Genomic DNA, 26,964 nt, shown 5'->3' on the forward strand with positions numbered 1-26,964 from the left:
TGCATAAACCGAGGCAGGCCAATTGAGAGAGACTGGCTAAGGTGAGGATGTAAGAAGATCAGCATGTTATGCTACAGAGAAAATGAAGTTGCAGAGGTAATACAGCCAAGGCCTGTACCTTTTCTTTTCTTCTTTTTTTGTTAAATGAAAGAAAAGAATTTGAGTAAAATAAGGAGGATAGCGAGAGGTTAACAGGAGGTAAAAGGAATTCATGGAATGAATCTAATGATCTCACAGGTAGATTGATAAGCCAGAAAACACAACTGAGAAGAGTTTTCTTATGGGGAAAAAAGTGGTTGTGGGCAGGAAAGAGTTTGGACTAAGGACAATTATGTTATTTTGTTAATTTTCTCTTAATAGAAACTAATAGAATGTTTTGCAGAGAGACACAAAAGGCAGGAGAAATTGATGAGTGACTTAAAACAAAGAGGAGCTCACTGGAGAGTTGTTTGGTTAGGAGTATAGAAGAACTGAAGGATGGCATGATTTTTGTTGTAGCTTATGCAGTTTCCTTTTTATCTTTTCCTTTAAATTTAATTTGAATTTAAAGATAATTGAGGCATCAAAGTAATGTGCTTTTTGAAATTCTGTGCAACTTTTATGTAAATAATAGGTATGTGCCATTATTTTCCACCTCTAGAACTGGATAAAAAAGGTAAATAGAGGAAAAGGGAATTTGTGGAAAATGGCACAAATTAGGGGAAAGCAGCTGTTAAGATGTTGCTAGATGGCATCTGTCTTCACAAAGCTTTAAGACCAGTATGAACTTCTAAGAGTTGGAGCAATACTTTAAAGAGAGACAGTGGAAGAGAAACTTTATTTTAGGCTTGGTCTTCCATCATACTCTAGAGAGCAAGTTCTCACTCGTATTTGGTTACCTCTGGTGAGCATCAATGCAGATTGATTGTTGGTGGCTTTTTGGGTTTATTTGGGGGAAGGGGTAGTTTCTGTTATTATTGGGCTTCTTTTTATTTTCTTCACTTCTCTTAATTCTTTTTTTCAGAGAAGGGGTAATGAGACACTCCACCAAATTGTCTGTGCTGATATAAATATATTGGTATTCTGGTTCATAATGGTTTTGCTAAAGACCTGCGAGGCCTGTAGTGGTGCTCTAACAAGACAGAGAGAATTTCCTATATGAAATTCTTTTAGAGTGAGGTTAATTTATTTTTGGAGACTGGGAGGTAAGTTTGTTTCTCTAGCTTTAGACCTGTTTTGTTGTTTTCACATTAAAACTGTATTAAGAAGTGCATTTACAAGCAGAAATGCTGTGCTGAAGCATGATAGAGGTCTGGAAACAGACACCTCCACCATTCAGTTTTTGTACCTTGATGGCAGTTCCCAGTTACTTTGTGCCTAGAAGCAGTATCTGCTGCATTGTTAAGGAATTGCATTGCATTTCTATGCATTTCTACCCATGGCTTAGTGTCTTTGCTTCTTCAGCATTTCCATGAGATTTCATACATCCTTGTAATTGTGAGAGTCCTTTATTCCTTGTCCTGTGGCAGCTTGGAGAGAAGACACAGGCTGTGACTGTCCAGAAGTAGGCTCCTTGTAGCATCTTATCCTGTGCCTCAGGCAACATTGTGCAGACAGACTCACTCAAGATGGATGTGTGAAGTCGTGTGGATGTATTTCTGCATTTTGTTCCTCTCTTTGAACATAATCTTTTTAGTGCTGAGCTAATTATGTAGTCTCAGTTTTACTGTTGAGTTAGTGTACCTGATCAACTTTCCAACTGTAAAACAGTTTGAAAATCAAATGTAGCCTACATGCAAGACCCAACAAAATTAGAAGTGTTAAGTACGTTTTGGCAGTTCACTTTTATTATGCCCAGTCCTCAAATGTACCAGCAGACAATCATCTGAATGTTAGTTATTTTTCACATGCTTATGTGATCACACAAAAAGTACATGCTAAAAAGAAGCAGATGGTGACAGATGGGGAAGGTTGAATAAGGTGGTTTTGGAAACCTAGAAAAATGCACTTCTGTAATAGTGTAAAAATAAAAATTCTTTGATCACCAAGTTAGAATGAACAAAATAGAGTGCCCCCCCCCCCCCCCCCAAAAAAAAACAATCCACCCAAAAAAACTTTACTGATAAAAAGAAATTGAACCTACAAGTATTCAATGTATATTTAGGAAAGTATGTTACATAGTGTTGTTTTGTCCAAGGATAGAACATTAGTTTTTATCAGCCAGAGACTTGGGAAGGTGGTAGTTGTATTCTGTCTTCCTTTTAAAATGATATTTTCAAATCAATTGTGTTTCATGTTCAAAGAATGGTGTCAGAGGGGTCATTCTTTAATGTCACATATTGGTAGTGTTGTAGGTCATGATAATATTTGCTTCTGATGTCACAAGAAAGATTTTAACCCTCTTATTACAATGGTAAATAAATCATGCGTGTAATGGGGATGCCCGTATAGTTAGAGCTAATCTGTAACAGGCAGCATTACCTCTTTGTCATACAGGCAAATGTAAAGCTAAGTAAGTAGAGAAGGTATAACCAACAAAAAAAAAAAAAAATCATCTTTTGTGTGTGGACCAGCACATCCAAGGAGCTACCCTATTATGAGGACTGAAGATTTGCTTATTCATTTGCATTAGTTTAATAGAGTCTTAACATTTGTATCTGTTGAGTTATATGAACAAAAAAAGATTCCTTTTAAAAAAATTTCAATGATTAGATGTATTTTAGTCTGTAAAATAAAAAGTATCTAATCTGATGAATATTTAATTGCTTATTTTTTCTTTTTATATTTGAGTAGGTGTTTGTCTTAACCTATAGTATGAGACATTACTGCTCCCTGGCGAGGCAGAACACTTTACTTTTGGTTGTTAGCTTTTGCTTAAAAGCAAAAAGCCCCAACTTCTGATAACTTGTACTTATTTTCCTGAAAGTATGGTTAGTTTGCTCAGTACCCAAACACTGTAGTTACGTTGTTGTGCTTTGCCTAACTAATTTTCTTTTGGCTTCAAAAGGATAGTTCAAGTTTATTTACTCTCTGTTTACCTAGATGGTTCATGCATAATCTGATTCTTAGCAGAGGCACAATAGAATTTATTTTACCTGTGGAAATGTGGTTTAGTGTTGGCGTGTGCTCTTGAACAGCTATCTGTTATATATTTGGCTATGTTTTATTTCTGGGTGAGGACCAGTGTTGGGGGGAAGTTGTGAGAAGAAATAGCATCTATGCTTGAAAATATTTTCCCTTCTGATTTATGGGAGATCCACAATATGTAATTTTCTCTTTTCACTAAAATTTCAAGTACCAAATTATTTTTTTACATTGAAAGGAAATGGAAATGCAAAAAGTTGTTTTATCTTGAAATGCTAGCACCTCATGAAAATTCAGGTGTGGTCTTTTTTCTGTTTTATTATGACTTATTATATTTTAGTGTACCATATTGTGTCATCTTATGCTCCTAAGTCATCAAAAATGCTAGTGATTTAAATTTGGGCATTTTTGTCAGCTTGGCATTGCTAGCGGGGCCTTGAGATGAACATGATGGAATGTGGACAAGGCAGGGTATCCAGAGCAGAACATCATTTACTGGCAATAACCAGTATCAAGATCAAAAGACTGGGGAGCGTTTAGATGGAGGTATGAAAACATTGCTCAGTTATACATGAAGAAGAGTTGCTGCAACAACAGGTAAATTAGCAGAAGAGTTAGACTTTCTCCTGAAGCCAGATAACCAATGATGTAACAAGAATTTGAATTCTCATGCAATCTGGTAAATCTCACCAGACACAAAAACTAGTTGTCCACATGCAGTATCAGACTTCTGAAGGGGAAAGATGTAACAAATATGCAAAAATAATAAAACAAACAGAAGACTAGAAAACAGATTAGCTCCATGCTGCCCATAAATAATCTGTCGTATTCAAACCAGAACTTTAAAGCAGAGAGCAATTTTCTAATAAAAACCACATTTGTTTGTGAAACAAATAAGTATGACAATTCATACTAAGACTGTCTCAATAACATGCCTGAAGCTTTTTTTCATTAATTTTCATTTAATCAATGCAAACATTATTTCCATCTCAGCAAAAGCCTTTAGTTTTTCTGAGAGTAATGAAGCATAAACAAAAGCTGAACAAATGCTGTTTAACATCGGTAAAAATTCAAAATCATTTCAGGAAGAATGAGCAACCAGAAAGAAATATCACAGTGTTACCATTATTTATAACTTCTTACACAGCTTGCATCTTATGGCAGTGTATGTTATGGAGACTACTGCTAGTACAGTGGTGATTAATACAGATAGGACAGGTCTGCTGTTTTTCTTTCAACGGTACTGAGCTGGTAGAGTTATGAGACAAGTTCCATTTTTCTGTAGACTGGAATAATCTTTTGCTTTTACTTGCTGCTGTCTATGAAAGGTGTCTATTAATTCTAGAACAGAGTTATTTTAGCTTTCTGTTTTTTTTTTTTTTTTTGTCCATTGAATAGGTTTTACTTTTGAGGGGTCTTTTTAATGTGATTTTGTTATTTTTTTTTTGTTTTTTTTTTATTGTTTTGTTTGGTTTTTGTTTGTTTGTTTGGGGTTTTTTTTGTTTTTTGTTTTTGGCTTGTTGGATTTTGTTTTTTTTTTTGTTGCCATTGTTGGCATTGACTTCTTACAGTCCTTTGTTAGAACACTTTTTTCATGTGCAATAGTTTAACTTTTTTTTTTAGATTTTAATTCAGTTCTATTGAAGTCAGAGTCTGTTGTAGGACGTTGAATGCATTAATTAGTATTGTGTGCTCTTTAGGAGGCTTTGCTTAATTCACGTTTATACTAGAACATACCATTTCTGATGCAGCACAATGTGCCAGCAAATGAAAAAAATTTTAGTTTGCTATTTCTTTTTAAGGTTACATAAGGAAAAACTAGGTAGGATGGGGGAAATCTCTAGTACAAAAATGTATTAGGGAGATAGTCTGCATTAGGACCAGAATTAAAATAGCAGAGCAAGCCAGATACAAAATGGAGAAAAACTACCTGAAAAAATTAGAGCAGTAGAAAATTAGAGCAGTAATAGAAAACTTTCTTCCTTGACTTAATTCTTAGGTATCCATTTCCCAGGGTATCTAGAACCTTGACATTTTGTCTTTTCATCTCTGTATAATAAAAGCAATGAGTATTCATTCAAGTGTTTTTTTACTATTGATGCAGCAATACTTTCACTGTTCATACAAAGATACAGTTACAGTAGCTAAATTTGTATACTACTTGGCAAACATACCTTTCTGCAGGAAGGATTTTCATACATTTGGATAAAAGTCTGTTTCTATAAAGAAATGTGTATTACCTGTGTTCATTAGTGTTAGATTATAACTTTCTCATTGTTGCAGTTGTTACTACAATTGATAGAAAGTTCTAGCAAATATACTTTTAAACTTTTGTTGAATAATACGTGGGTGAATATTTGTTAGCAGACCAACAACTGTAGCAATAAAGATGTGTGAAGGGTTACCAGGAATGCTTAAGGAACATACACTCCACCTGAACTGTAAGGTTAATTGAAAACAGTTTTTTCCCCTTAAATTAGCAGTACATTGGTGTATCCAAGTTCTCAGTTTTCTTTCACAACATAGGTGTGCAGACAGTTTGTTTAGATGTTTAAATATTTTCCCATCTGTTCTGTCAAAATTATTGATTGAGTAACAAGCTATTTGTAATGTCCTATCAGAAAGTATATATCTAATGTATTAAGAGAAACCATAACCAGGTCAAAAATGTAATTGCTTTTCCAATAAGTTGCCTTGGTTATTGAGCACAAAGTACAAAACAGGTATTTTGATATTGTTCTTCTAAAGATAAAACCCAATTCTGACAACCCTTTGTAGAAGATTGACAACGAATTGCATGAAGCCTTTCATGCTCCAGGTTATTGCTAAATTTGCCTGTGTTTGCAGAGTCCAGAAGTCACAGCAACTAACTACCATTTAGAGGTCTGTGGGAAGTACGTTTCTTGGTTGTGTGAATTTCTGTTGCGTAGCCAAAAATCTTCCAGAGGCTGCTCATCAGGGATGTTCTGTTTCAAGAAAATGCAGTAAAAACAGAATTAAAGTATTTTCTACATTCATCTCAGTTTGTATCTGAGGCAGTCACACCTTGTCCAGTATTCTGTGATTAGTGAAGTGCCAGAGAATCCTAGTTTCACTGAAGGCAAGGGGAAATACATCATTGACTTAAGATGGTCACAGACTTCACTTGTTACACTGCTGGCTAACCTCCTGTTTTCACAGAATCTTGTAAAAGCATTGCGTGTGTTTGTATCGACTTCTCTTTGGCTGACTCAAATTGCCTGCTTCCTAAGCCTCTGCCCCAAGCCCTTGTAAATAAGAGTTTGCAGATGTGTCTCAAGGTGCTGCCTCACAGAAAACTTTCAGCTCTAGCTACTAAAGAAATAAAGAGCCTATATAATAAAAGATATCTTTTCACTGTTTTTCACCATAAAAATTAAATAGACATCAAATTCTGTGGACTGTGTGTTAGGCTCTTAAAGGAGTGACGTACCTAAAGCGAAGGACACCTGGAGATGTGTTGACTGATAAACCTAAAGACTCAAATCTACAACCACTGTTGAAGTAGAGGAGGAAGTCTTTTTAATGGGTTTTGTTTTCTGGGAAAGAGAAAACTTCCAGTGGTACTAATGTTTTTTATTAATATTTTCAAGTCCAAGACGCTGGACTTTTCAGCAGTGGGGAATAGTATTAGAAGATTGCTTTTTTGGTCAATAAATGCAAATACAAGAGTACTTCTTTTTTCTGATCTGTAGCTACTTGTCAGCAAAGTGAGTTGTTATGTGTGAGGGGCAAACACAATTGAATTAGTGCGATCTTAGCAGCACTGCAGTGTGTTTGTGTTGTCTTAGTCATCACAAAGGCAAAGTTCAGGCTGTGAACTGAATTTTTTTATTTTGAATGTAGGGCTTGATGGTCTTTGTGTGTATGAAGCACTATCCTGTTGTTTACTTGGTCGTTGCTGATAATACTCTCCAGAAACCCCAAAGTCTGCAGAGGCAGTGGAGTCACTATAGAGAATACTTTGTTTTCCCTTGTTACAGTTGGGTATTGCTGCTATATCAGTAAATTTGAGAGAGAGTTGTGTTGCCTTTTGACCACAATACAAATGAAAGTTTTAATAGTAAATAAATAGCTTTCCTTTAGCTGAAACTATAATATTGTCCAGTGCCTCTAAAACATCCATAAAAGCACTAAAGTACCTGCATATGCCTGGAAGCAGATGCCTGGCTAATGTTTCTTGCTTGTTAGAAAGTGTATATGTTACTTAACCTCTTGTGTATTTATCTAAGGCGGGAAAAATACAGACTTCAGTAGCACCTCTGCAGCTTTTTTAAAAGCATCCATATAAACCCAGACTGTGTCCTCGTACTGCAGGTGTAGGTGTAAGTTTTAGAGGAGCATCAATGCCTGTAAAAACTGCAGTGGTTTCAGTGCAGCAATGAGTTTATGCCCACTTTGGAACCCTGTTATACTGCTGGAGTGCTTTAGAGAAGTACAGGTTGGGAAGAGAATCAGGCCCTTAATCTTCCCCGTAAGTGAGCATGGCGGTTGCAGCTGTCTGTGTGTGCAGGAATAACTGGAAGAGTCAGCGTAACTTCTGTGGTGTAACTTTGGGGCAGAGTTTTATAAGCATTTCTTTTGGCAGCAATGCCCCGTCCGATGCTTCCTGCCCTGGTGTTCTCACTTGTGCTACTACAACTGTTTACATGGCAATTGAGTGGCTTAGGTCAGAAAACTTCATTCAGGTGAAAAATAACCCAGGGTCAAACTTTTTTTTTCTTTTTTTTTCTTAGTACTGGCCTACTCTCTGATGTAGTGTGTTGCATAGTTTTGGCAAGGTAAGGGAAGTTGTGGTGAGGAAACAGAAACAAAAGGGTGAGTTAGGCTGGCACTGCCTCTGAAAGAACCAGTCATTGAACTACAGCCATAAATCAAATGGAGTAGTATTCCCTCAAGTAATAAAAATTATGGTCATTTTTTGAGTTTTATTTCCCATAATCTATGGTATCAACCAGACTGAACTGAAGTCAGCCCACCTCCTGCGTTACTCAACACTGGGAAGTCACTTGGGTACAGTGATGATGTGAGGTGTAAAATAGGGATGACTGACTGTAAATGTTATCCACACACTCAAGTCACATCATGCTGGAGCTCTCATCTCCTAAAACCTCACCTAGATCTTGATGAGGTGGCTTGGGATTTTGGCACCCCACGTGTGTGAAGCAGATGAAGGAAGGGAAGTCATATATCTGAATGATCTGACTATTTAAACAAATTTTGTGCAAGAAAGCACGTAACTTCATCTTTACTTCATGAAAATGCACCTGACTGGAGTACGTACTCAGTGTAGCTGCTCTTTATGTAGTTTACGAGTTCCATGTGATCCTTCTGTGTGATACCTCTAGAAAATACTAACATACGACTTGTGCCCTTTACAATGGTTTTGGTGGGTTTACTGCCTTTCCTGCTGTGACGTGGAAGGGACTGGGTTGTTAGGACAGTGTATTCGCTCAAAGACAGATTTGTGGGTCCTTATTGGGGGGGACAAGAATTGGCTGGAGAGAATGGAGGCAGCTTTTAAGGGCAGCGTATAAAGTCCAAGAGATCAAACTTTCCACCATGTCTGTGCCTGGCCAGGTGCTTAGGCTGGTACCCCACATATATAAGAATACCCCACAAATACTGGAGGGACAGCAGCATCAGTCCTCTCAGCCAAAGGAGGCATTTCTGAAAGTAGATATCCACCTCATGGCAGGAAAAAGATTGAATAGGTACAAAGCATACAGCTGTATGTCATGTTCATTTTAGCACCAAGTTGAAGCTTTCTTGACCTATGTTCAGTGTAATTAAAAACAAATCCCTCAAATCCGAGAATTGTTTGGAAAGGATTCTGTAATGCTGGGGCAGTGTGTGTAGACATGTTCTCACGCTTGCCCTAATTGTATGGATTTGGTTGTAGGAGCTGCTGGACTCCAGCACTTCTATTGATTTGTCACAGTCTACAAATCCTGGAGCTTCTTAACACCATGAGGAGTAGAAATGGCTTAAAGAAAATAATTGTGTGTATTTACTGTGAATGTATTATGCACAATTTTATTACATTTATATTAAAACAAGTTGAGATGCATTTTGCTTTATTTACACTATTTTGAGGCTGTTTTCCTTTTGCCTAAATGAAACCCTTTTGATGCTCTTGCTTGTCTGGCTGGCTGTAAACCAGGTATTTAAACAAAAATAAAGAGTTGCCAGTTTTGCCAGCTGGGGATGAGAACCCGGCTGGTGATATGTGGGTTCGGGAGGCAGTTAATCCAGCTTTTATGCTTTTTTATGATTTTATGTAAAAAGAGGTTAAAAATCACATTTGGCTCTTTCTTTGTACCACTGTTTTGTTGCTGTTGTGGGAATGCAGCAAAAGGTTGCTCATACTTTTTATTATTATTAGGTAAAGTCCTGCATAAATTAGGTAAAGCCCCAGATACAATTCGCTTTAGCTGTTGGCCAAGTGATTTGCCTTGTTCAGAGAATGATATGTTTTATCTTCCCGTTGCCTTCTTTTATAAATCACACATGCAAACCACACCTCCGCTTACTTGCACAAAGAATCTACCACTGCCTCGCAATTTTAGATATTGTACTAGCTTCAAAAGAAAAGAGCAGCTCACTGTACAAATAGGAGAAATGGTAATCGTGCTAATAGTTATAGTAGAAAAATATATAATGCTTTTGTTCTGTGGCAGAAGAAACGGTGTTTTAAAGACAAGCGTCACAGATTTTATATACATTTTTTCAGCAAATAGCTTGCAATATGCTCAGACTCATAAAACATTTAATTAATTTTAAAATGCAGGAGTTATTTTAGTTAGTTTTGTCATATGTACTTATTCAGATAATTTGTTGTTTTTTTACGCTTTCCAAAATTTCACCCTCTATTTGGAAATATCAATGATGTAACGAGTCTGTGTGTTTTGGCACAGTTGTAAATAGTATGTGTTAATGTGTTAATATTTATGATTTTTTAATCTTATATACACAAGAGGGATTTGTAATACACTTCTTCTCATCGTGTTTCTATTACTAATCCTTAAGGACAGTGAAAACCAGGAACATGAATGCATTAATGACTGTGGGATTGTCAAAATTGCCATACTGGATCAGACTGCATTTTGTTCCTGCCAATAGTGTGTACCAGATACTTCAGAGAAGGGTTGGATTTAGGGGGGGAGAAAAAGGAGAGGCAGATAAAGGAGCTCGACATCCCTCGTTAGGACTGTCTAGTGTAGTGCATGTGTCCTGTGATGTGGTCATGGCCACTTAGTGTCCCCAGATGGTTGAGGACTGTGTCTGCTTTTGCTTCAGAGGAAATTATTGGAAGTCATCCTGCACTTTTTAGACAATCACAAGATAATGTACTCATGGAAAAAGGTTATTTGTGATCTGTTAGGGGTTGCCTTATTCATTAGAGCCTAAAGTCTTTACTACATATCACCAGATTTTCACTACTATATATCTAAATGACTGTTCCTGTGTGACTACTTACAGTTTGAATCTGGGCGAGCTCTTGGTGGTGGTGATTGTGTGCGCTGGTGTATTGTAAAAAAGTATTTTGTTTTCTGTGGATTAGTTTGTTGTGTTTTTTTTTAATCAGTCATATGTGCCGCCTTTCAGAATCTACCTTTTAATGAAACAGAAACAATTCTTTATAAAGAATTATTTAATTCTTTATAAATATAGTCCAACTGTATTAGTTGCATTTCTTTGATCTTTCTAACTGTTTATTAAGTCTAATTTCTTGTTTGAAGGTTTTTGCCTCTTTAATAGATCTTTCTGCAGCAAATACTGGCAATTTGGCACATACAGTTGTAGTGCCTTCTGGATTACCATGTATTAACTTCTAACTGTTCTGTCCTTTTTGAGTGAAAGGATATCATCTTCTAGAAATTCACAGAAACTAGAATTATATATGTATATATTCAGTAGCCTTCAGTTTCCTTATTGCTTATGGTTTCATTATGGGCGTATGCTGCTGTTATGTTGTCTCCATTTCTACAGTTTAATATGAAAGTGTATTAAAGTCAAGACACACTGCTTAGATTCTTTATTCCAGTTCTCTGGGGCTGTTGGGAGAAAGGCTGCGGAGTAGGTTGTTTTTAGGCACACAACATTGGGAGTCATTATGTTAACAAATTATATAAATGTTGCCTTATTTCTGTGATCATATAATATCATACAAACATGGTGTCATAGTAAACATAGTATCATATAAACATTGTCATATTTCTTTGCATTAGCACAGTTCAGCTGTTTGGACTACTAATGAAACTGTCAGGAGAAGTGCATAGAGGACTTTTAAGATAAACACAGATCATAAACAAGCTAAGCTTATCTTAGTAAGATTAAGGTGTTCCTAAATTTGAGGCTTTATTCCTACAGGTGGGGTAAGGAGGGAAGAAGTGACTAAGCAAGGAGTTGCTTCACTTCTCCCAGAAGAATGCTAACCGAGGCAGTAGTGCCCATAGATGAAGTGTCTCTTCCTAAAACTGTGTACGTCATAAATGGGATGGTAGAGGACATAGGAAAGGGGAAAATGCAGTCATGATCATTTTGAGCAGGTCATTCTCAATTTTATATTTTGCTTTTAGCAGTATGGTCCCTGGTATGCCTGGAATTTCAGTGAGCTCAGCTGTGTGGGTCAGTACTGCAGTTGCATGTATTGAGCCAGGTTCTGGGAGTCCTTGTAGCACACTGTGAAAATAAAGTCTTGGAAACACATTCATATAGAGATGCATCAAATAGACTGAAATGATTGTGTCTGAAATAGTGCATGTCTTACAGCTGGTTTTGGTTTCTGTCTTAGGTGTTGGAAGATAACGACTATGGTCGTGCAGTGGACTGGTGGGGATTAGGAGTTGTCATGTATGAAATGATGTGTGGAAGGTTACCGTTCTACAACCAAGATCATGAGAAACTATTTGAACTGATATTAATGGAGGACATAAAATTTCCTCGAACTCTGTCTGCAGATGCAAAATCATTACTATCAGGCCTACTGATAAAGGATCCAAATAAGCGGTAAGTGAAATTACTTGGGTATACAGGAGTAAAAAATACTCTAATTATACTGAGTTATGTAAAAATAGGCCAGTGGTGCCTGGTCTTCCTGGCTGAAGGACCTGTCAGCCACAGGAAAAGGCCACATGCAGCCATACTGTCTCAGATTTCCACTTTTTCAGTACAGCAACGATATACAAAGTGAGTTTAACAAGCAAAAGGGGAAAAAGCATGTGGAAGAGAATATTTTTTTAATCATTCCCAGCAAACATAAGGATCTTTTCAGGTTTAGATTGTGTACTGGAACAAAGGGAAAGCTTTAAATCATTTTTCTGAGTATGACTTAACCCTGAGTTGGCTGTAGTGTCTCATGGGGACTACACCACTTTTTCTTGAAGTGATCATGCTAGAAGATATATATATAGAGAGAGAGCCACTGATAAATTTTATTAGGGCACGTAAATAGATCATGATTAGACCATATAAACTAGAAACCTGTTAAAGAATACATCTTGTGAGTGAAATTTAAATACAGTGGTTTGAAAGCAAATATCACTCAGCTGCTGCCTGTGCCCTTTTGTGGTGGGCTTTTCCCTCTGGGATTATTGCCTAGAAGAGCCATTTTCCAGTGGCTCCTGCACTGGACTAGCAGTGTCCAGTGCCCTCTGGTTCTAAAATAAATCTCTGTCTTTGTAAATCAGTGAGATTTATGCGTAGGTCCCCTCTTTTCCCCAATCTTTCTGTTGTTCTTGATAGTCTCTTGGCATGTTTTAAGGCTGCAGGCATTCTTCAAGACCGTTAGCCCAGCTGAAGTGCGTTTACACCTATGCACGCAGTATGGGCAACGAACAGGAAGAGCTAGAAGCCACTGTACAGCAGGAAGGTTATGATGTGGTTGCCATCACAGAAACGTGGTGGGATGACTCTCATGAATGGAGTGCTGCTATGGATGGCTATAAGCTCTTTAAGAGAGACAGGCGAAGCAGGAGAGGTGGTGGGGTAGCGCTGTATGTTAGGGAGTGCTTAGACTGTGTGGAAATTGAGGAAGATGATGAGGATGACAAGGTTGAATGTCTATGGGTAAAGATCAGGGGGAAGGTCGTCAGGACGGACATTACAGTGGGAGTCTGTTATAGACCACCCAACCAGGATGAGCAGGCGGACGAGGCGTTTTACAAGCGGCTGTCAGAAGCCGCCCGGTCGCCGGCCCTTGTACTCGTGGGCAACTTCAACTTGCCGGATGCCTGCTGGAAATACAACGTGGCAGAGAGGAAGCAATCTAGGAGGTTCCTCGAATGTGTGGAGGACAACTTCCTCATGCAAGCGGTAAATGAGCCCACTAGAGGAGGGGCCCTGCTTGACCTGTTGTTTGTGAACAGAGAAGGACTAGTGGGAGATGTGAGGGTCGGTGGCCGTCTTGGGAATAGTGACCATGAAATGTTAGAGTTTTCGATAGTGGGGGAAGTAAGGAGGGGCAAGAGCAGAACTTCTGCCTTAGATTTCCGGCGGGCAGACTTTAGCCTGTTCAAGAGGTTGGTGGACAGAGTCCCTTGGGAGTCAGTCCTGAAGGACAAAGGAGTCCAGGAAGGCTGGACGTGCTTCAAAAGGGAATTGCTAAATATTCTGGAGCAGGCTGTCCCAGTGCGTAGGAAGACAAGCCGTCGGGGAAAAAGACCGGCCTGGTTAAACAGAGAACTTAGGCTAGAACTTAAGGAAAAAAAGAGAGCCTATTTCCTCTGGAAGAAGGGTCGGGTAACTTGGGAGGTCTATAGGGATGTTGCCAGGTCATGTAGGGAGAAGATCAGAAGGGCCAAAGCTCAATTAGAGCTTGATTTGGCCGCTACGGTCAAAGATAACAAAAAAAGCTTCTACAAATACATTAACAGCAAAAGGAGGATCAAGGAGAGCCTCCACCACTTGCTGAATGAGGAGGGTAGTGTAGTGTCAGGGGATGAGGAAAAGGCAGAGGTGCTCAATGCCTTCTTTGCCTTGGTCTTTAATGTCAAGATCGGTTGTCCTCAGGAGACTCATCCCCCAGAGCCTGAAGTTAGGGATGGGGGGCTGTGTGAATCCCCCATAATCCAGGTGGAGACGGTTAGTGACCTGCTGTGCCAGTTGGACACCCACAAGGCTATGGGTCCGGATGGGATTCACCCCAGAGTAATGAAGGAACTGACAAAGGAACTTGCCAAACCACTCTCGATTATCTACCGGCAGTCCTGGTTAACTGGAGAAGTTCCAGCTGACTGAAAATTAGCAAATGTAACGCCCATCTACAAGAAGGGTCTGAAGGACGATCCAGGGAACTATAGGCCTGTCAGCCTGACCTCGGTGCCAGGCAAGGTGATGGAACAGATCATCCTGAGTGCCATTACATGGCACATGCAGGACAATCGGGGCCAGCCACATGGATTCATGAAAGGCATGCTTGACGAACTTGATCTCCTTCTATGACCAAGTGACCCGCTTAGTAGATGAGGGCAGGGCTGTGGATGTAGTCTATCTAGACTTCAGTAAGGCATTCGACACTGTCTGCCACAGCATCCTCCTAGACAAACTGGCTGCCCAGGGCTTGGATGTGTGGACTCTTCGATGGGTTAAAAACTGGCTGGATGGCCGAGCCCAGAGAGTGGTGGTGAATGGGGCAAAGTCCAACTGGCAGCAGGTCACTAGCGGTGTTCCCCAGGGCTCAGTTCTGGGGCCGGTGCTGTTCAATATCTTTATAGATGATCTAGACGTAGGGATTGAGTGCACCCTCAGCAAATTTGCAGATAACACCAAGCTGGGTGGGAGTGTCTATCTGCTGGAGGGTAGGAAGGCCCTATAGAGGGATCTGGACAGGTTAGATAGATGGGCCGAGACCAACGGCATGAGGTTCAACAAGAACAAGTGCCGGGTCTTACACTTCGGCCACAACAACCCCATGCAGCGCTACAGGCTGGGGGAAGAGTGGTTAGAGAGCGGCCCGGCGGAAAGAGACCTGGGGGTGCTGATCGACAGCCGTCTAAACATGAGCCAGCAGTGTGCCCAGGTGGCCAAGAAGGCCAATGGCATCCTGGCCTCCATTAAGAATAGTGTAGCCAACCGGTCTAGGGAAGTGATCGTCCCTCTGTGCTTGGCACTGGTGAGGCCGCATCTTGAATACTGTGTCCAGTTCTGGGCCGCGCACTTCAAGAAAGATGTTGAGGTGTTGGAGCGAGTCCAGAGGAGGGCGACCAAGCTGGTGAAGGGTCTGGAGGGTCTGACCTACGAGGAATGGCTGAGGAAGCTGGGGTTGTTTAGCCTGGAGAAGAGGAGGCTCCGAGGTGACCTTATTGCAGTCTACAACTACCTGAAGGGAGGCTGTAGCAGAGTGGGAGTTGGCCTCTTCTCCCAGGCAACTGGCGATATGACAAGAGGACACAGCCTCAAGCTTCACTAGGGGAGGTTCAGGTTGGACATTAGGAAGAATTTCTTTTCAGAAAGGGTCATTAGACATTGGAATGGGCTGCCCAGGGAGGTGGTGGAGTCACCATCTCTGGATGTGTTTAAGAAAAGACTGGACATGGCACTTAGTGCCATGGTCTAGTTGACATGGTGGTGTGAGGGCAATGGTTGGACTCAATGATCCCAGAGGTCTCTTCCAACCTGATTGATTCCGTCATTCTGTCTGTCTCTCTTCCCTAGTCCTCCTTCATCCTCAGTTTGTTCTCAAGAAGTTTTCAGTAGAAGGCATTGCTCACTGGCACTCAGGGCAGGACTGATTGCCATGTCTCTCTAAGGTATTTGCCTGCATGCAGCCAAGTGCAGCAGCCAGGACAGTGCAAGTGGTCAGCCTTTCTGCTGCTGCGCAGCAATGCCTCTTTAACTGAATTTCCTGTATGCAGTAAAAACAAACTGCGACCACCCAACCAAATACATGGAGAGTAAAGCAAAAATTGTTTCCTGTAGCAACTCCTAATGCATTTTAACCTCCAAACAATTTGACCCATCAAATATATTAGCCTTTAGAATTGAAAAGATACTTCCTTCTAATTAATCTTTGCAGACAGTAGTGTTTATTACAGACATTTACAAGCTTATTCATATTCAAGTTCTGGTGCTAACTAACGCTGAATAGGGTGGGAGCACAGAGGTTAACTGCAACTCAGCTTTTCTCTGAGCAGCTGGATGGGAAGATACTGAGAGAAGGCTGGAGGCTGCAGCTAACTGGGATGCTTAGCAGAGGTGTAGAGAATTTTACAATGAGTAGTTGAGAAACAAAGAGGAACACAGGTCGGAAAGGAGAATAACTTTGTACCCAGTTACTGCAAGACTGGGGTAGTAGTCCAGAATATTTTTGTAATTTGGCAGCAGGGTAATACCAATACAGATTTTTTTTTTTCTTGGTTGTAGAAATTACTGCTCCTTGCAATAAATGCTTTAGAGAGGAATGTATCTTACTTAAAAGGCTGCTTTTAAAATTTGTCTTTGTATCTTTAGCATTTCCTTTTAATGAAACACAAACTACTTGTGTCATTCTTCTTGTCAATATTTAACATGTATGGGCCTGCTTGTTCAGTTAAGATTAGCTTTTTTTCTGTTGCAACTTCTTTCTGTTGGACCAATAGGATTGCCAGTCTCAGGAAGGAGTTAGATGAGAGCTGAGCAGTCCTGAAAGTCCATTTGCTGTTGAAAGGGGCAGAGGTTCCCTTCACTGGATGTGTGGTTCTTTCTGCACCATCAGCTCAAGGGAGTTCACTAAACTTGTTGAATCAAATTTGACTTGCTAATGCAACAAAAAACAGACAGTTCTTTCTCATTTTCTCATTGTGGGGTTAGTTTTCTTCCAGGTTAGTGAGCTGTCTTGGCTCACAGTCGTCAGTGGGAATGATGCTGTAGATGCAAGTGAGAGGGGAGAGAGAGGTATGGGCAAGGGTGGGACCTTCCTCCTTTGGTGTCAGTGACCACACTTCCATGAGCTCAAATCATCTTGGGCAAGTTCACCCAAAGTAGGTGGAATTCGCTTCCTAAGATGATTTGCCAGCATCTGGCTTTGGCAAGCTATGGGCTATAGTGAATAGTGTGGTTATTTACAATGGCCTTTAAATAACCTCCTCAGCAGGCCTACAATTTATTAATTTATACTAATTGACTCAGATTGAGCCTCTTTTATGGTAATTGGTTAATTGTTACGGCACCCAGATGCAAATGGAGTGAACACTGTATAAAAATGATGTGTGGGTCATTACTGATTCAGTGCCTGGCACCTCCTTGGCAAAATTTTATGTCAGCATTGTCGGGTCTGTTTGGGTTTTTAATAGTGCCAGAACGTTAGTTGGTCTTTTAAGAAAACTAAACTTAAGTATGTTTTTAGAATGAATGAATTATTAAAAAAGCTCATCATGGACAGTAATGAATGCTGTTGTTGGATTAATCAAATAGAATAGACCACGGCATGGATGCTTCTACTACCACTTTTTCTCTCAAGATCACCTGAATTCATATTAAACAGATGAGAATTACATATTAAAGGTGTGAGAATTGTTCCCAGATAGTCAAAACCAAATGGTCACTTTTCGAACCATTACAATAACTTAATGTCCCTTTAAGAGTAATGCTTATTTAATATGATTTTTTTTCCCACTCTCTTTAGACTTGGTGGAGGCCCAGATGATGCAAAAGAAATCATGCGTCATAGTTTCTTTGCTGGAGTAAACTGGCAAGATGTATATGATAAAAAGGTATGTCTTTGTATGACGTTAAATAACCTGGCTTCTGCAAGGTGGTTTCAACTGATAGTCATAGGACTGCTGTTCTCTGAAGTTAGTCACGTTTTTCTTTGCAACTTTTTGTTAATACAAATGAATAATTATTCTGAACTAGGTACTTACTTAATCTTTTGTTTTTCAGTAATGATTTGTCAGTGGACCAAAAATAAATTTTGCAAACCAACCTAAACTCAGCAAATATTTTTTCTGTTAATATGTAAATGTCCAAATCTTTTCCTTTCCTTTTTTCTTCCTGGGCCATCAAGAGAAAAGTAGGTGTATGACTCAAGATAATGTAATGGAAGTTTATCCTGAATTGTCTTTTTATTTCTGCCTTTTATTGAAAAAGTTGTTCTATGGAAAGAGGAAAATGAAGTGATTGGAAGGGACTCATAGCAAAAATCTACTTTTTGATTGTTTGTGTTTAAGTAGAAATCTTTTTCAAACTTATTTTTAAAGAGATATCTAAGAAAATTAAAATAGCATTAAAACACTGAGCCAAGACAGCTTGTGGAGAGAGTGAGTACTGGGAATTCGATTGGAACAGTTTTCTCTAAACCCAGTCCTGTGCCTGTAATGATCAACAATCTGGGGATGAGTTTAGAAAATGAATTTGTCTTACTCAGTAGTGAAATGCAATTTGACTTAAGTTGTTTTATATACAGAAGCTGATCTTATCTCAGTACTTGTGGAAGAGTTTACTTGTTGCTATAAACCCCTTCTATTTTGATAAAGTTTTTTTTTTTCCCCAACTGTTTTACATTGTTAATCTGCCAGTTGAGCTGCGTAATTTTAAAAGATATTTTCTCCTTTTTTTTGCTTTGTTCAAATAAAAGGAAAATGGAAGACATACGAATGAGCAGAATATGTTTATGCTACAATGTCAATGATACAAACTGTTTTTTCAGTTGTTGTTGAACGGAATTTTAAAAATGTGTGGTTGTTGGTGTGGTACTTCTCTGACAAATACCGGAATTGAAATAAGAGCCTGTGTACGATGATACAAAATGTGGTACTCTGAAGTTACTTGATACAAGTGTGATTTTTCCCTGGTGGTATCATGAGGTTTCAAGAAACTCTAAAATAAATCATCAGAGCAAGTGTATTAAACAGGTTACTTTATGAGCTCAACCACTGGTTGGTTATGTAAGGACATTGTAGAGAAGCACTTTGAGGATAAACTCTAAAAATACAAGTTGAGGACCTTTCTGGGGTTTAAAAAAAACCCACTAAAATTGATAGGATTGCAGTGTGCTAGGAGTGGGTGAGAAAGAAAAAGCTGTTACATTATTCTTGCTCTGTTGAAAAAGATTTCTAAATTATTTTTCATTAGAAATAGAGCCCTCAATTCTACACTGTGTTCAACATCATATTTAGTTAAGAAACTATAGATTCTTTTAATTTTTAAGCATGTGCTTTGAATCTTTCCAAATCAACATGGCAGATGTCTTTCTGTCAAGATCTTACTCTGAGCTATTAAAATAAAAGGAGGTATTTTGCAGGTATAAATATATGTATATATAAGAATATGTACATAAAGATATAAAATTAGATATAAATATATAAATGCAGGTATTTTGCTTTTATGCTCATGGAGGTGGATATGGCTTATTGGAGTACTGTAACTGGAGAAATTGTAGTAATTCATTGTTTACTCTGTCCACTGTTGTTTTAAGAAACTGAATTTGCCAGTAAAAATCAATTGAATTTCCTTAGTTGAACAGTTAAATTCAAGGATCATAGGAATTGCTTTTGTGCAGTATTGGCACACAATGTGTTCTTTATGGAAAAATAACTCATGAAAGTGACTTCTGACAGTAAGTTTTTCTGTTTAATTAAAAAATAGTTTTGTTCCTATTACAAAGCCATTTGTCTAGTTGGTTAAAATATCCAGTTGTTCCTTCTGCACACACAGTCTTATCAGTTCTGAAGTATGCAGAGCAAGACTGTGCTCTGAAATATAAACTTCAAACATATAATAATAAGGTTAATGAACTTTCACTGAGCATGTTTATTAGAATGCTTATATGAATATTTTTGAGGTTTCGGTATTCTAAAATAAGTCAGGAGGATTTTCAGATAGATTTATTCTGTGCTTGCTTCTGTTGCTGTTTATTATTAGTAGTATAGTCTTCAGCAGTAAGGTTATTTGATGAAATTGATAGTAGGTATAATTATTTGCATAGTAAAAATATTTCACAGTATTCTTGCCTGAGCTTTATGTACCATGAAACTGTAATTTTCTGGCTGCGTTTCAGGAGTGTGTTTCTGGTAGTAATGAAAGAACTGAAGTTCACATTCAGAGTAGTGGAAACCAAAAAATCAAGTGTATTCCAAGTGGTTGCTGGGGGATAGTTTTGCACATGTTCACACTATGCTCCTGTGCCACTAATTTTATCATTTTTTACTAGAGATTAAGTACTTCTCTGTACTTACTAGGTTATCACTTCACTGGTGTGACTAGAGACAGAATTATGTACCTATAGCCTTAGAATACTTCATGCAACAGCAGTAGCTCTGTCAGGTCAAATGGATCCAAAAGGTCAAATGGAATTATTAGCTCTCTGATACTGCTAACTAAACTAATTTGGTACTACACAATGATAATAAAATGTTGTATGGCACACTGGAGCAGAGTAGGTCGTTGCCTTTAAATGAAAAATGTATAGTAGTTAGCATTTGCCAGTAAGGGTTCTGGGACAGGAATTAGCAGGGCTCATTCGGAGAGCTTTAAACTAGATTCGAAGGGGGATGGGGTAGTAGCTGGGCTTGCACCACTGGGGCAGCGCTCTAGTGTTGAGGTAGACCAGGAGGCCTCCCATCCCCCTGGGGTGAAATCGGTGTGCTCAGCTCGCTCCCTGAAATGCCTGTACACCAATGCGCGCAGCATGGGGAATAAACAGGAGGAGTTGGAAATCCGTGTTCGGTCGGGGGGCTATGATCTAGTGGCAATTACAGAGACTTGGTGGGACGCCTCACGTGACTGGAATGTGGTCATGGATGGCTATGTCTTGTTCAGGAAAGACAGGCCGCTAAGGAGAGGTGGTGGAGTTGCTCTTTATGTGAGTGGGCAGCTAGAATGTATTGAGTTCTGTCCAGGGGCGGATCAGGAGCGAGTTGAGAGTTTGTGGGTGCGAATTAAGGGGCAGGCTGGCAGGGGTGATACTGTTGTGGGTGTCTATTACAGGCCACCAGATCAGGATGAGGAGGGTGATGAGGCCTTCTACAGGCAGCTGAGAGCAGTCTCTCAATTACAGGGCCTGGTTGTCATGGGGGATTTCAACTACCCTGATATTTGCTGGGAGGCCTACTCAGCCAGCCATCCTCAGTCCAGGAGGTTCCTCCAGTGCATTGATGATAACTTTCTGATGCAAATGGTGGATGAGCCAACTAGGAGAGGAGCGCTGCTGGATCTTATCCTTACTAACAAGGAGGGTCTGGTTGAAGAGGTGAAGGTTGAGGGCAGCCTTGGTTGTAGCGACCATGAGATGGTAGAGTTCAGGATCTCATGTGGCAGGAACAGAATAGCTAGCAGAATCACAACCCTGGACTTCAGGAGGGCCAACTTTGGCCTTTTCAAGCAATTGCTAGGGGAAATCCCATGGGACAGGGTACTAGAAGGTAAGGGGGCCCAAGATAGTTGGTTAGCATTCAAGGACTGCTTCTTCCGAGCTCAAGATCAGAGCATCCCAACAGGTAGGAAGTCAAGGAAGGGTAGCAGGAGACCTGCATGGTTAAACAGGGAACTGCTGGGCAAATTCAAGTGGAAGAAGAGGGTGTACAGATCATGGAAGGAGGGGCTGGCCACTTGGGAGGAATATAAGTCTGTTGTCAGAGGATGTAGGGAGGCAACTAGGAAAGCTAAGGCCTCCTTGGAATTAAACCTTGCAAGAGAGGTCAAGGACAACAGAAAGGGCTTCTTCAAATACATTGCAGGTAAAGCCAACACTAGAGGCAATGTAGGCCCACTGATAAATGAGGTGGGGGCCCTGGAGACAGAGGATAAAAAGAAGGCGGAGTTACTGAATGCCTTCTTTGCCTCTGTCTATACTGCTGGAGGCTGTCCTGAGGAGCCCCGGACCCCTGCGGCCTCAGAAGAAGTCAGGATAGAGGAGGAATCTGTCTTGGTAGATGAGGGCTGGGTCAGGGACCAATTAAGCAATCTGGATGTCCGTAAATCCATGGGCCCTGATGTGATGCACCCGCGGGTGCTGAGGGAGCTGGCGGAAGTCATTGCTAGGCCACTCTCCATCATCTTTACTAAGTTGTGGGCAACGGGAGAGGTGTCTGAGGACTGGAGGAAAGCGAATGTCACTCCAGTCTTCAAAAAGGGCAAGAAGGAGGACCCGGGTAACTATAGACTGGTCAGCCTCACCTCCATCCCCGGAAAGGTGATGGAACAACTTGTTCTTGGTGCTGTCTCTAGGCACATCAAGGATAGGGGGATCATTAGGGGCACTCAGCATGGCTTCACCAAGGGGAAGTCATGCTCAACCAACTTGATAGCCTTTTATGAGGATGTTACCCGGTGGATAGATGATGATAAAGCTGTGGATGTGGTCTATCTCGATTTCAGTAAAGCGTTTGACACGGTCTCCCCCAGCATCCTCGCAGCTAAACTGGGGAAGTGTGGTCTGGATGATCGGGTAGTGAGGTGGATTGTGAACTGGCTGAAGGAAAGAAGCCAGAGAGTGGTGGTCAATGGGACAGAGTCCAGTTGGAGGCCTGTGTCTAGCGGAGTCCCTCAAGGGTCGGTACTGGGACCAGTTCTATTCAATATATTCATTAATGACTTGGATGAGGCAATAGAGTGCACTGTCAGCAAGTTTGCTGATGACACAAAACTGGGAGGAGTGGCTGACGTGCCGGAAGGCTGCGCAGCCATTCAGAGAGACCTGGACAGGCTGGAGAGTTGGGCGGGGAGAAATTTAATGAAATATAACAAGGGCAAGTGTAGAGTCCTGCACCTGGGCAAGAACAACCCCATGTACCAGTACAAGTTGGGGGCAGAGCTGTTGGAGAGCAGCGTAGGGGAAAGGGACCTGGGGGTCCTAGTGGACAACAGGATGACCATGAGCCAGCAGTGTGCCCTTGTGGCCAAGAAGGCCAATGGCATCCTGGGCTGTATTAGAAGGGGTGTGGTTAGCAGGTCGAGAGAGGTTGTCCTCCCCCTCTACTCTGCCCTGGTGAGGCCGCATCTGGAATATTGTGTCCAGTTCTGGGCCCCTCAGTTCAAGAAGGACAGGGAACTGCTAGAGAGAGTCCAGTGCAGAGCCACGAAGATGATTAAGGGAGTGGAACATCTCCCTTATGAGGAGAGGCTGAGGGAGCTGGGTCTCTTTAGCTTAGAGAAGAGGAGACTGAGGGGTGACCTCATTAATGTTTATAAATATGTAAAGGGCAAGTGTCATGAGGATGGAGCCAGGCTCTTCTCAGTGACATCCCTTGACAGGACAAGGGGCAATGGGTGCAAGCTGGAACACAGGAGGTTCCACTTAAATATGAGGAAAAACTTCTTTACGGTGAGGGTAACTGAACACTGGAACAGGCTGCCCAGAGAGGTTGTGGAGTCTCCTTCTCTGGAGACTTTCAAAACCCGCCTGGACACGTTCCTGTGTGACATGATCTAGGTAATCCTGCTCCGGCAGGGGGATTAGACTAGATGATCTTTCGAGGTCCCTTCCAATCCCTAACATTCTGTGATTCTGTGATTTGTGATCAGATGTCTTTATTTTTGGCAGAAAAACCATGAGGGCATATGAAAGAGAGCAGCCTGTGCCAGGTTCTTCCTGTGATCATCTCAGCCCTGATGAGTTTTTATCTCTGTGCCCGAGTATGAGAAATTGAATAGTTTGGCAAACTCTGAAGACTTCCAAAGCCCATATACTTCTAAATAAAATGTTTGTTTTATTGTTAGCTAGAATCAGGAAGCTTTTTGAGATTTCTCTGTTACTCATTTAAGAAGTGTTTTAGCATATTTTTAATTGGGTTGCAGAAATATTCTTAAGTTGCTGGATGTTCTGTCTAGGGTCTTTCACCGAACAAAAACCACACGGGCATTAATTTAAAGGTAGGAATTTGGGTACGTCTTCAGGCTTGCAGCTTAAAGCACTCCGGTAGCATCCTGTCAAAGAAGATCCAGACCTTTTAGCAAAACCTGGGTTTCCTTCTGCATGTAATATGGATGAAAGAAGAAAGAAACCATATGGGAATTTGGGCTGAGATACATATATCTCCTGGTTTCTGATAATACCTCCGACTGCTCCTGAAGCGAAGTAGGGAGTGCTAACAAATGTATTTGTTAGTACTGGGAAGGGAGCAGGGGCAAGTGGCAGTAATGGTTGAAGCTGGGGTGTCTGACTTGGCTGCAGGCACAGCACTTGCAAAGGCCTCTATCTCAGTGTGGAGGCAGCGACTTTCAGCGTGAAGTCTGACAGCTGCAAGAAGCTGTTCCTTACCTTTCAGCTGTGACTGCCTTTGCTTTACTTAAGACACAGCAACAGCAGATGTTGAAATCCCGTGACTGAAGCCCTGGGTTCAGGCCTGGCAAAATCTGCAATAGAACTATAATCTTCAATGCATGTTTAAGTACTTCGGTGTATCAGATTTTAAGGGAAAGGGCAGGAGGGAAATAGGAAAATACCAACATCTGGTTTTAGGCCGTTGCTGTTTGAGTTGTACTATTTTTGTACGATTACCTGCAGTGCAACAAAGCCTGTAGAAATGACCCTCATTACTTGCTTTTGTGTTGTTGCCATACGAAGTAGTAAAAAGATCAGAAAACTGCTAACCAGTCTGATCTTTTCATTGTGTTTCCAGTGTTACTTTAATAAACTATATGGGCAGACCTAGTGGTCGATTACCACTCCTTCCCCCAGCTGCTTGAATTTACAGGGGGGAAAATAGACATAAGTGTGTCTGATTCTTACTTGTTGCTGTAGTCCTGGGGGTTGTGGTTTCTCTCTGTCTGTTGTATCAGTGTCATATCACTTGGAAAACAGAGTTTGTCCATGGGCAAAACCCCCTGCTGAAGCTTGTCTTCCTGTGGATTTGTGTTGTGTGTCCTTCCACCAGTGAATCCCAGCTCTTCCTCCCCGCCCTGCCTAGGACCACCGCGTGCCGTGTCCTAGCAGGGTGCAACGGGGTACTTCTAGCACCTCGCCATGCTGTGACTGCTGGCTGGGCAGCAGGCTGCCTGCTTCTGGGTCAGGTGTGGGGATGAACCAGTCCCTCCATCAATGCTTACTGACCGGCTTGAAGCTCCACTCAAATTATGTCTTTCCTTCAGTGGAAACTCTAGTTTAGGGGGGAATAACAGGGATGTCTCTCTTTTATTCAGTAAACTAGATTCAGAAATTCTGTGGGCAGTGTGTATGTGCCTAGTCTTCTCTCTGTCATGGTGCGTTTGCCCGGCCATTCGGAATTTGTGAGGGAAGGACGTACAGACTGACAGAGTGCGTAATTGCATCTGCTCCTTTTCCCTTTGGTAACTGAGCTAATATCAGAAAAAGGACAAAAAATTATTGTTAGGAAAGGAAAGTCAGTATTTTAAAGGACTTACATATTTTTAATTAAAATATTTTTGTTGAGGATCTAATGTTGAAACACCAAACTAAGGTTTTGTGTTGTTAGTACCTCTGCATGATTTTTAGAGTCACCAAGCATTTTCTTTGAGGGGAGCTTAAAAGATGTATAAATGAGGGAACATGTATTAGCAGATACGCATCGGAAAAATATAGCATTTTGAGACAAGCTTTGCTAGTGTCCTTTTAAAATGTTTTATTGTGGTATTTTGTAAGTTAATGAATTTCAGTTTACGTGAATATAGACTGTTTACTTGGAATGTCATTTAGTAAGTTAGCTATTTTGTTAATACAAATACTTTTGTTTTGAGTTGAGAAGTCTGTGAATTGTGACATGTTTTCAGCACTTCCAACTGAGCATGCTTGTGATGAAACACATCAGATCGTGGAAGGAGGGGCTGGCCACTTGGGAGGAATATAAGTCTGTTGTCAGAGGATGTAGGGAGGCAACTAGGAAAGCTAAGGCCTCCTTGGAATTAAACCTTGCAAGAGAGGTCAAGGACAACAGAAAGGGCTTCTTCAAATACATTGAAGGTAAAGCCAACACTAGAGGCAATGTAGGCCCTCTGATGAATGAGGTGGGGGTCCTGGAGACAGAGGAAAAAAAGAAGGCGGAGTTACTGAATGCCTTCTTTGCCTCTGTCTATACTGTTGGAGGCTGTCCTGAGGATCCCTGGACCCCTGCGGCCTCAGAAGAAGTCAGGATAGAGGAGGAATCTGTCTTGGTTGATGAGGGCTGGGTCAGGGACCAATTAAGCAACCTGGATGTCCATAAATCCATGGGCCCTGATGTGATGCACCCGCGGGTGCTGAGGGAGCTGGCGGAAGTCATTGCTAGGCCACTCTCCATCATCTTTGCTAAGTCATGGGCAACAGGAGAGGTGCCTGAGGACTGGAGGAAAGCGAATGTCACTCCAGTCTTCAAAAAGGGCAAGAAGGAGGACCCGGGTAACTATAGACCGGTCAGCCTCACCTCCATCCCCGGAAAGGTGATGGAACAACTTGTTCTTGGTGCTGTCTCTAGGCACATCAAGGATAGGGGGATCATTAGGGGCAGTCAACATGGCTTCACCAACGGGAAGTCTTGCTCAACCAACTTGATAGCCTTTTATGAGGATGTTACCCGGTGGATAGATGATGGTAAAGCTGTGGATGTGGTCTATCTCGATTTCAGTAAAGCGTTTGACACGGTCTCCCCCAGCATCCTCGCAGCTAAACTGAGGAAGTGTGGTCTGGATGATCGGGTAGTGAGGTGGATTGTGAACTGGCTGAAGGAAAGAAGCCAGAGAGTAGTGGTCAGCGGGACAGAGTCCAGTTGGAGGTCTGTGTCTAGCGGAGTTCCGCAAGGGTCGGTTCTGGGACCAGTTCTATTCAATATATTCATTAATGACTTGGATGAGGGATTAGAGTGCGCTGTCAGCAAGTTTGCTGATGACACAAAACTGGGAGGAGTGGCTGAGATGCCGGAAGGCTGCGCAGCCATTCAGAGAGACCTGGACAGGCTGGAGAGTTGGGCGGGGAGAAATTTAATGAAATATAACAAGGGCAAGTGTAGAGTCCTGCACCTGGGCAAGAACAAC

The 26,964-nt window shown here is 41.0% G+C and overlaps 1 protein-coding gene across 2 annotated transcripts in view; it reads left to right on the forward strand.

Annotated features, from left to right (window-relative positions):
- AKT3 (AKT serine/threonine kinase 3) overlaps positions 1 to 26,964 on the forward strand; it is a 171,952-nt gene that overhangs the window by 127,481 nt on the left and 17,507 nt on the right. For both annotated transcript variants that reach the window (XM_068408690.1, XM_068408607.1), the window contains exons 11-12: positions 11,879 to 12,093; positions 17,687 to 17,774. In XM_068408690.1, the coding sequence (XP_068264791.1) occupies positions 11,879 to 12,093; positions 17,687 to 17,774 (303 nt within the window). The remainder of the gene's footprint in view (positions 1 to 11,878; positions 12,094 to 17,686; positions 17,775 to 26,964) is intronic.

This window comes from Nyctibius grandis, chromosome 1 (genome assembly GCF_013368605.1).
Source record: "Nyctibius grandis isolate bNycGra1 chromosome 1, bNycGra1.pri, whole genome shotgun sequence".
Lineage (NCBI taxonomy): Eukaryota > Metazoa > Chordata > Aves > Nyctibiiformes > Nyctibiidae > Nyctibius > Nyctibius grandis.